The sequence below is a fragment of the Hemiscyllium ocellatum genome, chromosome 2 (assembly GCF_020745735.1).
Source record: "Hemiscyllium ocellatum isolate sHemOce1 chromosome 2, sHemOce1.pat.X.cur, whole genome shotgun sequence".
NCBI classification, from domain to species: Eukaryota; Metazoa; Chordata; class Chondrichthyes; order Orectolobiformes; family Hemiscylliidae; genus Hemiscyllium; species Hemiscyllium ocellatum.
The window spans coordinates 1,124,300-1,136,672 of NC_083402.1; the positions used below are offsets into that span (position 1 = coordinate 1,124,300).

At 53.3% G+C, this 12,373-nt stretch overlaps 1 protein-coding gene across 3 annotated transcripts in view; it reads left to right on the forward strand.

Annotated features, from left to right (window-relative positions):
* Positions 1-12,373, forward strand: part of nipbla (NIPBL cohesin loading factor a) — a 529,062-nt gene that overhangs the window by 345,177 nt on the left and 171,512 nt on the right. For all 3 annotated transcript variants that reach the window (XM_060834051.1, XM_060834059.1, XM_060834067.1), the window contains one exon: positions 1,640-1,738. In XM_060834051.1, the coding sequence (XP_060690034.1) occupies positions 1,640-1,738 (99 nt within the window). The remainder of the gene's footprint in view (positions 1-1,639; positions 1,739-12,373) is intronic.

The window sequence follows — 12,373 nt, forward strand, 5'->3', positions numbered from 1 at the left end:
TTGTATAAAGGGTCCAGGTCCATGTGTCTGTTAATGGAGTTTGTGGATGAATGCCATGCCTCTAGGAATTCCCTGGCTGTTCTCTGTCTGGCTTGTCCTATGATGGTAGTGTTTTCCCAGTCAAATTCATGTTCCTGGTTGTCGGAGTGTATGGCTACTAGGGATAGCTGGTCGTGTCGTTTTGTGGCTAGCTGATGTTCATGGATGCGGATTGTTAGCTGTCTTCCTGTTTGTCCTATATAGTGTTTTGTGCAGTCCTTGCATGGTATTTTGTAAACTACGTTAGTTTGGCTCGTGCTGGCTATTGGGTCCTTTGTTCTAGTGAGTTGTTGTCTGAGTGTGGAAGTTGGCTTGTGTGCTGTTATGAGTCCTAAGGGTCGCAGTAGTCTGGCTGTCAGTTCTGAGACGCTCCTGACGTATGGTAGTGTGGCTAGTCCTTTTGGTTGTGGCATGTCCTCGTTCCGTGGTCTATCTCTTAGGCATCTGGTGATAAAGTTGCGTGGGTATCCGTTTTTGGCGAATACCTTGTATAGGTGTTCCTCTTCCTCTTTTCGCAGTTCTGGTGTACTGCAGTGTGTTGTGGCTCTTTTGAATAGTGTCCTGATGCAGCTTCGTTTGTGTGTGTTGGGGTGGTTACCCCACGGATACCCACGCAACTTTATCACCAGATGCCTAAGAGAGAGACCACAGAACGAGGACATGCCACAACCAAAAGGACTAGCCACACTACCATACGTCAGGAGCGTCTCAGAACTGACAGCCAGACTACTGCGACCCTTAGGACTCATAACAGCACACAAGCCAACTTCCACACTCAGACAACAACTCACTAGAACAAAGGACCCAATAGCCAGCACGAGCCAAACTAACGTAGTTTACATAAAACCACGCAAGGACTGCACAAAACACTATATAGGACAAACAGGAAGACGGCTAACAATCCGCATCCATGAACATCAGCTAGCCACAAAACGACACGACCAGCTATCCCTAGTAGCCATACACTCAGACAACCAGGAACATGAATTTGACTGGGAAAACACTACCATCATAGGACAAGCCAAACAGAGAACAGCCAGGGAATTCCTAGAGGCATGGCATTCATCCACAAACTCCATTAACAGACACATGGACCTGGACCCTATATACAAACCACTACAGCTGAAACTGACACCCGGAAGCGGCAAGAACATCCATCAACAGACACATCGACCTGGACCCCACATACAAACTACTATAGCTGAAACTGACACCCGGAAGCGGCAAGAACAAACCACTATAAATACCGGAAGAAACATCAAAGCGGCGCTTCACAGGAGGCTCCAATAGCACTGATGATGTTCCCTAGCCAGGGAACGAAACGTTTGCAGCAAAAACTTCCAGCTCGGCGAACAGAACCACAACAACGGACACCCGAGCTACAAATCTTCAACCAGACTTTAAACTGCAGAGAGTAATTACGAATCACCCCTGCTGTTATAAAAAACATCAATCAATGATAGTTTTATGAATGTCATGATTAGAACCAGCTTTACATTCCAGATTTATTAATAGAATTTAAATTCTGTCATCTATTCTGGTGAATTCCATCCCCTGAGCCACCAGTCTATGCATTGGATATGATATATTCTATTTCCAGATTCTGCGTGTACTAGGAGAAAGTGCGATCGCTGTACGAACAAAAGCTATGAAGTGTCTATCTGAGGTAGTTGCTGTGGATCCCAGCATTCTTGCAAGGGTAAGGATTTGTTTTCCTTGTGCGAATATTTCCACTGTATAGTTGTTTACAAACAACATTTTCAAGAAGCTGGTATGATGTATTTGAAGTCTTCGGTGCAAAGCAAACATTCTACTGTACAGACTGGAAACCCAAAATTAAGTGAAAGCAACTTTCTATTGATAAAGTGCCTGAAAGCAGCTGAAGTCACAATATCATTCAGAGCAGAGTTAAAGAGTAAGGTGCACAAGTGATTAGAATTTGAGCAGTTATCTTTGATGTTGGGGAACTGAAAGATTCAGAGAGAGGGAGGTATCTAAAAGGTAGGAGGTTTCACAATTAAGGCAAAGCTTAATGTGAAGCTACTATAGATCAACAAAGAGAGCTTAAATGATGTTTGGATGGGACTTAATGCAAGAGTAAGAGCAGTAATAAAGGTTCTATAAATGCATAAAAATCATAGGGTAGCATTCGTAAGGCATTTCAACTTCACCAGTATTAACTGGGATAGGCAAAGTGTGAAAGGCTTAGAGGAGGTAGGAATCTTAATGTATCCAAGAGAGCTTTTGAGCCAGCATGCAGAAAGTCCAGCAAGAGAGGATTCAATGCTAGACTGAATTTTAGGGAACAAAGCTGGGCAAGTGGTTGATGTGGCATTTTGGTGATAGTGACCACAGTTCAAAGTGATTTAGCATAATTATGGATAAGAACAAAGATCAGAAATAAAGGATCTGAATTGGCAGAAGGCTGATTTTTGTAAGATAAGATAGAATCTCGACAAAATGGACTGGGAGGAGCTCCTTGAAGAAAAATCCACTTCAGAACGATCGGTGACAGTCAAAAGGGTAATAATAAGTATGCAGGACCAACAAGTTGTAATGGTGGTGGCTGGGACCATGTTGAGAGATATGCAGAATTTCGACAAGGGGAAAAGAAAGGGGAATTTATGGTACATACTGAAGGCTTAACACAGGTATGGAAAGTGCAGGGGTTACTTAGAAAAAAAATGAGGAAGGTGAAAAGGGGAGGGAAAAAAACAAAAGAAACACTGGCAAATAATATAAAGGAAAATTCAAGATGTTTTTGAAAGCACATCAGGGGAAAGAATAACTAGGGAGAGAGGAGGGCCCATTCGGGATCAAAGTGGCAATCTGTGTTTGAATCCAGAAGGCATAGCTGAGGTTTTAAATGATTACTTCGTGTCTGCATTCATTGTAGAAAAGGACACTGGGTGTGGAAATCAAGGAGGAGTCTGTGATATACTTGAAAGAATAAGCATTAAGAATGAGGAGATATTAGTAGTTTTAATAGGCTTGAAAGTAAATAATTCCCCAGGCCGAGATGAGATTATCGCAGATTGCTGTGGGAGGCAAAGGAGGAGATTGCAGGTGTTTTAACATTAATTTTCAAAAACATTCTGGCCATGAGAGGTTCCAAAGGACTGGAGGATAGCTAGTATGCTGCCATTATTCAAGTTAGGTGGTAGGGATGAACCGAGAAGCTATAGGCCAGTAAACTTAATATCTGCAGTAGGGAATCAATTGGAAAAATATTCTGAGGGACAAAATTAATCTCCAGTTGGAGAGGGAAGGACTAATCATGGATAGTCAGCATTGCTTTGTATGGGAGAAGATTATATACAAACTTGATTGGATTTTTTGACTAGATGCGTCGATGATGTGAGTAAAGCTGATGCAGTCTGTACGAACTTGAGTAAGGCTTTTGATAAGATCTCTCATGTTATGCTGCTTAAGAAACTAAGAGTACATAGGGTCTAGAGTAGTTAGGAAAATTGGATTTATAAGTGGCTTCATGACAGGTAGCAGAGAGTGATGATTGAAGGGTATTTTTGTGACTGGAGTCCTATGTCCATTGGCATATAACAGGGATCATTGTTGGGTCCCTTGTTAGTAGTGTACATTCATGATCTAGACGTGAATGCAGGAGGTTGATCAGTGAGTTCGCAAATGACACAAAACATGGTGGTTTGATAAATAATGAGGAGGAAGGCCTTAGACTGCAGGACAGTAGAAGTGCAGAGAAGTGGCAAATGGAATTTAATCCTGAAAAGTATTAGATGTTGCATTTTGGGTGGCAGCAGTCCCCGGTATATAGGAGCAGAGGAGCCTTGGTGTGCATGTCCATAAATCCTTAAAAGCAATAGTATAGGGAAGTGGTTAAGGCGGCATATGGGATACCTGCCTTCATTGAATGCAAAAGCAAGGAGCCTGTATATCTGTAAATATCATTAGTTACACCACAGCTGGAGTACTCTATAATTCTGGTCACCTTCCTGTAGGGAGGATGTGATTGCATTCAAGAGGGTACCAAGGAGATTCACCACAATGTTCCCTGGGCTGGAACGATTCCACTTTGAACAGAGAGTAAATAGGTTAAGGTTGTATCCTTGGATCAGAGAAGACTGAGGGGTTCTGATTGTGATGTACAAAGTTCTGAAGGGCATACGCAATCATGTGTCTCTACCATTCAGTAAGATCATGACTAGTCTGATTGATTGTGGTTTTAACTCATTTTCCTGTCTGTTTCCCATAACTCTTGACTGCTGAGTTTTGAGAAGACTTGTAGCTCAAGTTGAGTTTCTGGATGTAGGTTTGCTCGCTGAGCGGGAAGGTTTGTTTTCTGATGTTTCGTCAGCCTATTAGATAATGTTGTCAGTGAGCCTCCAAACGAAGCACTGGTGGTGTAGCCCGCTTTCTATTTATATGTTTACGTTTCCTAGGTTAGTGGTGACATTTCCTGTGGTGATATCATTTCCTATAATGATATAATCTCCTGTTCTTTTTCTCAGGAGCTGGTAAATGGGATCCAAGTCAATGTGTTTGTGATAGAGTTCCGGTTGGAATGCCGTGCTTCTAGGAATTCTCATGTATGTCTCTTGCATATAGGTTAGGAAGGACATCACTTCGACTGGAACAACACATTCACCCTAGGCCACCCAAACACACCTGCACGCGAATTCCTAGAAGCTTGGCATTCCAACCGGAACTCTATCTAGCATTCCTAGAACTCTATCAACAGACACATTACGATTTGGAGATGCCAGTGTTGGACTGGGGTGTACAAAGTTAAAAATCATACAACACCAGGTTATAGTCCAACAGGTTTAATTGGAAGCACACTAGCTTTTGGAGCATCGTTCCTTCATCATGTGGAGGGCTCAATCCTAAACACTGAATTTAAAGCAAAAATTTACAGTTGAAATTATACGTTGAAAATTGATTGTCTGTTAAGTCTTTCTCTGTTTGCCATGATAGTTTCACTTCTTTCATGTGTAAATCACAAAACCTTTTTTAAAAATTTGCATTCTCAGGTTAGCTGTTAACAATGGTGATAGCTAGACAATATGTTGAAGGTGTTAGCCCCCGTGTTCTCTGTTTATGCCATGATGTTTAGATTGATTCTAATCTAAAAAGAGAGAGAACAGAGTTTTACATAAATTCATGCAGTTTTTGAGCTCAGAGTTCTACATGAACGCATGCAGTTTTTGAGCAAAGTACAATGTAACCCTGCAAGTACAAATTCACCCCACAAAAATGTGTGCATGTGAGTCTTCGTGTGTGTGTGTGTGTGTGTGTGTGTGTGTGTGTCTGTCTGTCTGGGTTGGGGGTCGTGAATGTGAGAAAGTGTGTGTGTGTGTGTGTAGTGAGTGTAGAGTGTCTTTAAGTCTGTGAGGGGGTGCATGTGGGGGTGTGTGTGCGTCCGTGTGCCTGTGTGTGTGTATAGTGCAATGGTGGTCACCTGTAATGTGATATGAACCCAAGGTCCCGGTTGAGGCCCTCCCTATGGGTACCAGGGTACCCTCCCTATAGACTTAGCTATCAGCCTCTGCTTGGCCACTTTTCGCTGCTGCTTGTCCCAAAGTCCGCCTTGGAGGATTGTCACCTGAAGGTCCGAGGGCGAATGTCCTGGACCACTGAAGTGCAAGGAAGTGTACCGACAACTGAATAACCAGGAACACTACAGGCAACTACCAGCTGATCTGACCAAAGAACATGCCTGTGTTTTACAAAAACATTGATCAGAACTTTGGATCCAGTCCTTCAGAGTTCCCTACGCGCCGTCATCCCACGTACTTCTCGTGTAGGCGAATTTTACTGCCTTCCAAAGGTACACAAAGCCAACACACCAGGATGTCCCATCATGTCCGACAATGGGACCCTATGTGAGAATCTCTCCGGCAATGTTGAAGGCATCTCGAAACCTATTGTACAGAGGGTCCCCAGCTTCTGTCGCGACACTAAGGATTTCTTACAGAAACTCAGCACCCACGGATCAGTCAAACCAGGAACATTCCTCGTCACATTGAACGTTTCCGCACTCTACACCAGCATCCCCCACAAGGATAGCATCGTGGCAACAACTGCCAATCTCCAAACGTCATCCTACAACTCATCTGCTTTATCTTTGATCACAACATCTTCACCTTTGTAACCAGTTCTTCATCCAGACACATGGAACAGCCATGGGGACCATATTTGCACCCCAATATGCCAACATTTTTATGCACCGGTTCAAACAAGACTTCTTCTCCATGCAGGATCTCCAACCGACATTGTACACCAGGTACATTGATGACATTTTCTTCCTCTGGACCCATGGTGAGGAGTCACTGATAAAACTACACAGTGACATCAAGTTTCCTCCCACCACCAAACTCACCATGGATTACTCTCGACTATCTGTCTCATTCTTGGACACATGCGTCTCCATCAAGGACGGATACCTCAGCACCACACTCTACTGCAAACCCACAGACAACCTCACAATGCTACACTTCTCCAGCTTCCATCCAAAACACATTAAAACAGCCATCCCCTTTGGACAAGCCCTACGCGTACACCGGATCTGCTCAGATGAGGAGGAATGGAAGTACTCAGGGATGCCCTCACAAGAACGGGGTACGATGCCCAATTCATCAACTGCCAGTTCAGACATGTCACAGCAAGGAACCGTAATGACCTCCTCAGGAGACAGACACGTGCTGCAACCGACAGGGTACCCTTCGTTGTTCAGTATTTCCCAGGAGCTGAAAAACTACGCCATGTTCTTCGTGATCTGCAACACATTATCAATGAGGATGAGCACCTCACCAAGACCTTCCCCACACCTTCATGACTTGCCTTTAATCAACTGCCAAACCTCAAACAGATCATTGTTCGTAGCAATCTGCCCGGCTCTCAGGGCAACTCCATACAACCCTGTCACGGCAGGCACTGCAAGACGTGTCACATTGTGGACATAGATGTCACCATTACGCGTGGGGACACCTCCCACCTTGTTCATGGCAGGTACTCGTGTGACTCAGCCAACGTTGTCTATCTTATACGTTGCAGGCAAGGATGCCCTGAGACATGGTAACTGGAGAAACATGAGCAAAGGCTACAACAACGGATGAATGGGCACCGCACAACGATCAACAGACGGGAGTGTCCCCTCCCAGTTGGGGAACACTTCAGTGGTCCAGGACATTCGACCTCTGACCTTCAGGTGACCATCCTTCAAGGTGGACTTCGGGATAGGCAGCAGCGAAAAGTAGCCGAGCAGAGGCTGATATCTACGTTTGGTACCCATAAGGAGGGCCTCAATGGGATCTTAGGTTCATGTCACATTACAGGTGACCACCATTGCACTATACTCACTCGCTCTCTTGCGCCCCCGCTCTTTCTCGCGCTCTCGCTCTCGCGCCCCCGCTCTCTCTCTCTCTCGCGCCCCCGCTCTCTCTCTCTCTCGCGCCCCCGCTCTCTCTCTCTCTCGCGCCACCGCGCTCTCTCTCTCTCTCTCGCGCGCCCCCCGCTCTCTCTCTCGCGCGCCCCCGCTCTCTCTCTCGCGCGCCCCCGCTCTCTCTCTCGCGCGCCCCCGCTCTCTCTCTCGCGCGCCCCCGCTCTCTCTCTCGCGCGCCCCCGCTCTCTCTCTCTCTCTCGCGCCCCCGCTCTCTCTCTCTCTCGCGCCTCCGCTCTCTCTCTCTCTCGCGCCCCCGCTCTCTCTCTCTCTCTCTCTCTCTCTCTCTCGCGTGCCCCCGCTCTCTCTCTCGCGCGCCCCCGCTCTCTCTCTCGCGCGCCCCCGCTCTCTCTCTCGCGCGCCCCCGCTCTCTCTCTCGCGCGCCCCCGCTCTCTCTCTCGCGCGCCCCCGCTCTCTCTCTCTCTCTCGCGCCCCCGCTCTCTCTCTCTCTCGCGCCTCCGCTCTCTCTCTCTCTCGCGCCCCCGCTCTCTCTCTCTCTCTCTCTCTCTCTCGCGTGCCCCCGCTCTCTCTCTCGCGCGCCCCCGCTCTCTCTCTCGCGCGCCCCCGCTCTCTCTCTCGCGCGCCCCCGCTCTCTCTCTCGCGCGCCCCCGCTCTCTCTCTCGCGCGCCCCCGCTCTCTCTCTCTCGCGCCCCCCGCGCTCTCTCTCTCTCGCGCCCCCGCGCTCTCTCTCTCTCGCGCCCCCGCGCTCTCTCTCTCTCGCGCCCCCGCGCTCTCTCTCTCTCGCGCCCCCGCGCTCTCTCTCTCTCTCGTGCCCCCGCTCTCTCTCTCGCGCCCCCGCTCGCGCTCTCTCTCGCGCCCCCGCTCGCGCTCTCTCTCGCGCCCCCGCTCGCTCTCTCTCTCGCGCCCCCGCTCGCTCTCTCTCTCGCGCCCCCGCTCGCTCTCTCTCTCGCGCCCCCGCTCGCTCTCTCTCTCTCGCGCCCCCGCGCGCTCTCTCTCTATCTCTCGCGCGCCCCCGCGCTCTCTCTCGCGCGCCCCCGCTCTCTCTCTCTCGCGCGCCCCCGCTCTCTCTCTCTCGCGCGCCCCCGCTCTCTCTCTCTCGCGCGCCCCCGCTCTCTCTCTCTCGCGCGCCCCCGCTCTCTCTCTCTCGCGCGCCCCCGCTCTCTCTCTCTCGCGCGCCCCCGCTCTCTCTCTCTCGCGCGCCCCCGCTCTCTCTCTCTCGCGCGCCCCCGCTCTCTCTCTCTCGCGCGCCCCCGCTCTCTCTCTCGCGCCCCTGCTCTCTCTCTCTCTCGCGCCCCTGCTCTCTCTCTCTCGCGCGCCCCCGCTCTCTCTCTCTCGCGCGCCCCCGCTCTCTCTCTCTCGCGCGCCCCCGCTCTCTCTCTCGCGCGCCCCCGCTCTCTCTTTCTCGCGCGCTCTCTCTCTCGCGCGCACCCGCTCTCTCTCGCGCGCCCCCGCTCTCTCTCTCGCGCGCCCCCGCTCTCTCTCGCGCGCGCCCCCGCTCTCTCTCTCGCGCGCCCCCGCTCTCTCTCTCTCGCGCGCCCTCTCTCTCTCTCTCGCGCGCCCCCGCTCTCTCTCTCGTGCGCCCCCGCTCTCTCTCTCTCGCGCGCCCCCGCTCTCTCTCTCTCGCGCCCCCGCTCTCTCTCTCTCGCGCCCCCGCTCTCTCTCTCGCGCGCTCCCGCTCTCTCTCTCGCGCGCCCCCCGCTCTCTCTCGCGCGCGCCCCCGCTCTCTCTCGCGCGCGCCCCCGCTCTCTCTCGCGCGCGCCCCCGCTCTCTCTCGCGCGCGCCCCCGCTCTCTCTCGCGCGCGCCCCCGCTCTCTCTCGCGCGCGCCCCCGCTCTCTCTCGCGCGCGCCCCCGCTCTCTCTCGCGCGCGCCCCCGCTCTCTCTCGCGCGCGCCCCCGCTCTCTCTCGCGCGCGCCCCCGCTCTCTCTCGCGCGCGCCCCCGCTCTCTCTCGCGCGCGCCCCCGCTCTCTCTCGCGCGCGCCCCCGCTCTCTCTCGCGCGCGCCCCCGCTCTCTCTCGCGCGCGCCCCCGCTCTCTCTCGCGCGCGCCCCCGCTCTCTCTCGCGCGCGCCCCCGCTCTCTCTCGCGCGCGCCCCCGCTCTCTCTCGCGCGCGCCCCCCGCTCTCTCTCGCGCGCGCCCCCGCTCTCTCTCGCGCGCGCCCCCGCTCTCTCTCGCGCGCGCCCCCCGCTCTCTCTCGCGCGCGCCCCCGCTCTCTCTCGCGCGCGCCCCCGCTCTCTCTCGCGCGCGCCCCCGCTCTCTCTCGCGCGCGCCCCCCGCTCTCTCTCGCGCGCCCCCCCGCTCTCTCTCGCGCGCGCCCCCGCTCTCTCTCGCGCGCGCCCCCGCTCTCTCTCGCGCGCGCCCCCGCTCTCTCTCGCGCGCGCCCCCCCGCTCTCTCTCGCGCGCGCCCCCGCTCTCTCTCGCGCGCGCCCCCCGCTCTCTCTCGCGCGCGCCCCCGCTCTCTCTCGCGCGCGCCCCCGCTCTCTCTCTCGCGCGCCCCCCGCTCTCTCTCGCGCGCGCCCCCCGCTCTCTCTCGCGCGCGCCCCCCGCTCTCTCTCGCGCGCGCCCCCGCTCTCTCTCGCGCGCGCCCCCGCTCTCTCTCGCGCGCGCCCCCGCTCTCTCTCGCGCGCGCCCCCGCTCTCTCTCGCGCGCGCCCCCCGCTCTCTCTCGCGCGCGCCCCCGCTCTCTCTCGCGCGCGCCCCCGCTCTCTCTCGCGCGCGCCCCCGCTCTCTCTCGCGCGCGCCCCCGCTCTCTCTCGCGCGCGCCCCCGCTCTCTCTCGCGCGCGCCCCCGCTCTCTCTCGCGCGCGCCCCCGCTCTCTCTCGCGCGCGCCCCCGCTCTCTCTCGCGCGCGCCCCCGCTCTCTCTCGCGCGCGCCCCCGCTCTCTCTCGCGCGCGCCCCCGCTCTCTCTCGCGCGCGCCCCCGCTCTCTCTCGCGCGCGCCCCCCGCTCTCTCTCTCGCGCGCCCCGCTCTCTCTCTCGCGCGCCCCCGCTCTCTCTCGCGCGCCCCCGCTCTCTCTCGCGCGCCCCCGCTCTCTCTCTCTCTCTCTCGCGCGCCCCCGCTCTCTCTCTCTCTCGCGCGCGCCCCCGCTCTCTCTCTCTCGCGCGCGCCCCCGCGCTCTCCCTGTCTCGCGCGCGCCCCCGCGCTCTCCCTGTCTCGCGCGCGCCCCCGCGCTCTCCCTGTCTCGCGCGCGCCCCCGCGCTCTCCCTGTCTCGCGCGCGCCCCCGCGCTCTCCCTGTCTCGCGCGCGCCCCCGCGCTCTCCCTGTCTCGCGCGCGCCCCCGCGCTCTCCCTGTCTCGCGCGCGCCCCCGCGCTCTCCCTGTCTCGCGCGCGCCCCCGCGCTCTCCCTGTCTCGCGCGCGCCCCCGCGCTCTCCCTGTCTCGCGCGCGCCCCCGCGCTCTCCCTGTCTCGCGCGCGCCCCCGCGCTCTCCCTGTCTCGCGCGCGCCCCCGCGCTCTCCCTGTCTCGCGCGCGCCCCCGCGCTCTCCCTGTCTCGCGCGCGCTCTCTCCAAGATTATTCCAAAGGCTAATGATCCTTAGAAGAAATTCCTAAACTTCAGTGAGTAGATTCAGCTTTCTCTGCCCCTCCTTGTGAGACAACCCTTTTGCCCCAGGAGTTCTGAGGAAGGGACACCTGATTTTTATTCACAGATGCTGCCTGCTGAGCTTTTCCGGCAACTTCTGATTTTGTCCCTGCGCCCCAGGATTCAGCCTAATAAACATTCCCTGAATCACCTCCATTGCAAGTACATCCTACCTTAAGTCAGGAGACAACTGTCCCACAGTATTCCAGGAGTGGTCCTACTGGTGTCCTTTACAGTTGAAATGAGACGACTTTATTTTTGCATCCACATGTTGTGATAAAATTCATTAAAAACCAACCGCCATCCGAATAATCTTTTTATTAATTCATGGTACAAGGACATCTCTGGCTGAACCAGTATTTATTGCCCATCTTTGGTTTCCTTTGAGAAGGTGGGTGGCAAGCTGTATTCTTGAACCGTGGCAGTCCATATGCTTTAGTTGACTCATAATGCTGTTAGGGTGGAAATTCCAGGATTTTGCCCCAGCAACCTTAAAAGACTGCTGATATATTTCAAGATAGAATTTCAAGATTAAGAAGCATATTTTTAAGTTGAGAGAAGAAAGATTTAAAAAAGACGAGGGACTTTTTTTTTTACATGGTGGTTTGTGTGTGGAATGAATTTCCAGAGGAAATGGTGGATGCAGGTATGGTTACAAGACATTTAGATAAATACATGAATATGTAATGATTGGAGGGATATGGGCCAAGTTTAGTTTGGGGTGATAGTTGGCATGGACTGGTTGAACTGAAGGGTCTGTTTCCATGCTTTATGATTCTGTGACTTCCTGAGTGTTTTGGAGGGTAACTTGTAGCTGGTGGTGTTCCCATATATATGCTGCCGTTATCCTTCCAACTGGAAGTCATCGTGGGTTTGGAAGGTCCTGTCTAAGGGACTTTGGTGAACTCTTGCAATGCAGATGGTACAGCTACTGAGGAAGTGGATTTGTACCAATTAAGCAGGCTTGTCATGGATTGTGTTAAGCTTCTTGAGAGTCGTTGGAGCTGCTCCAATCCAGGTAAATGAGTATTCTATCGCACTTCTGATTTGTGCCTTGTAGATGATGGATAGGCTTTGGGAGTCAGGAGGTGAGTTACTCACCCAGTGTCCCTAGCCTCTGACCTGTCCTTGTAACTGTTGTGTTTATCTGAAACAACATTCTGAAACCATCATCCATTAGAACAATCTGTTTTCCTACTTTGGCTACCAAATTGAACAGGTTCGCATTTTCTTAAATTATGCTAAATCTGCTACATTTTTGTCCAGTGACTTAATCTACCTTATTGCAGACTTGCTTTCCTTATATTTATGTCATCTGTGAATTTGACTATAGTGAAATCGGTTTCAACATCTAAGTCATTCACATAGACCGTAGATAAT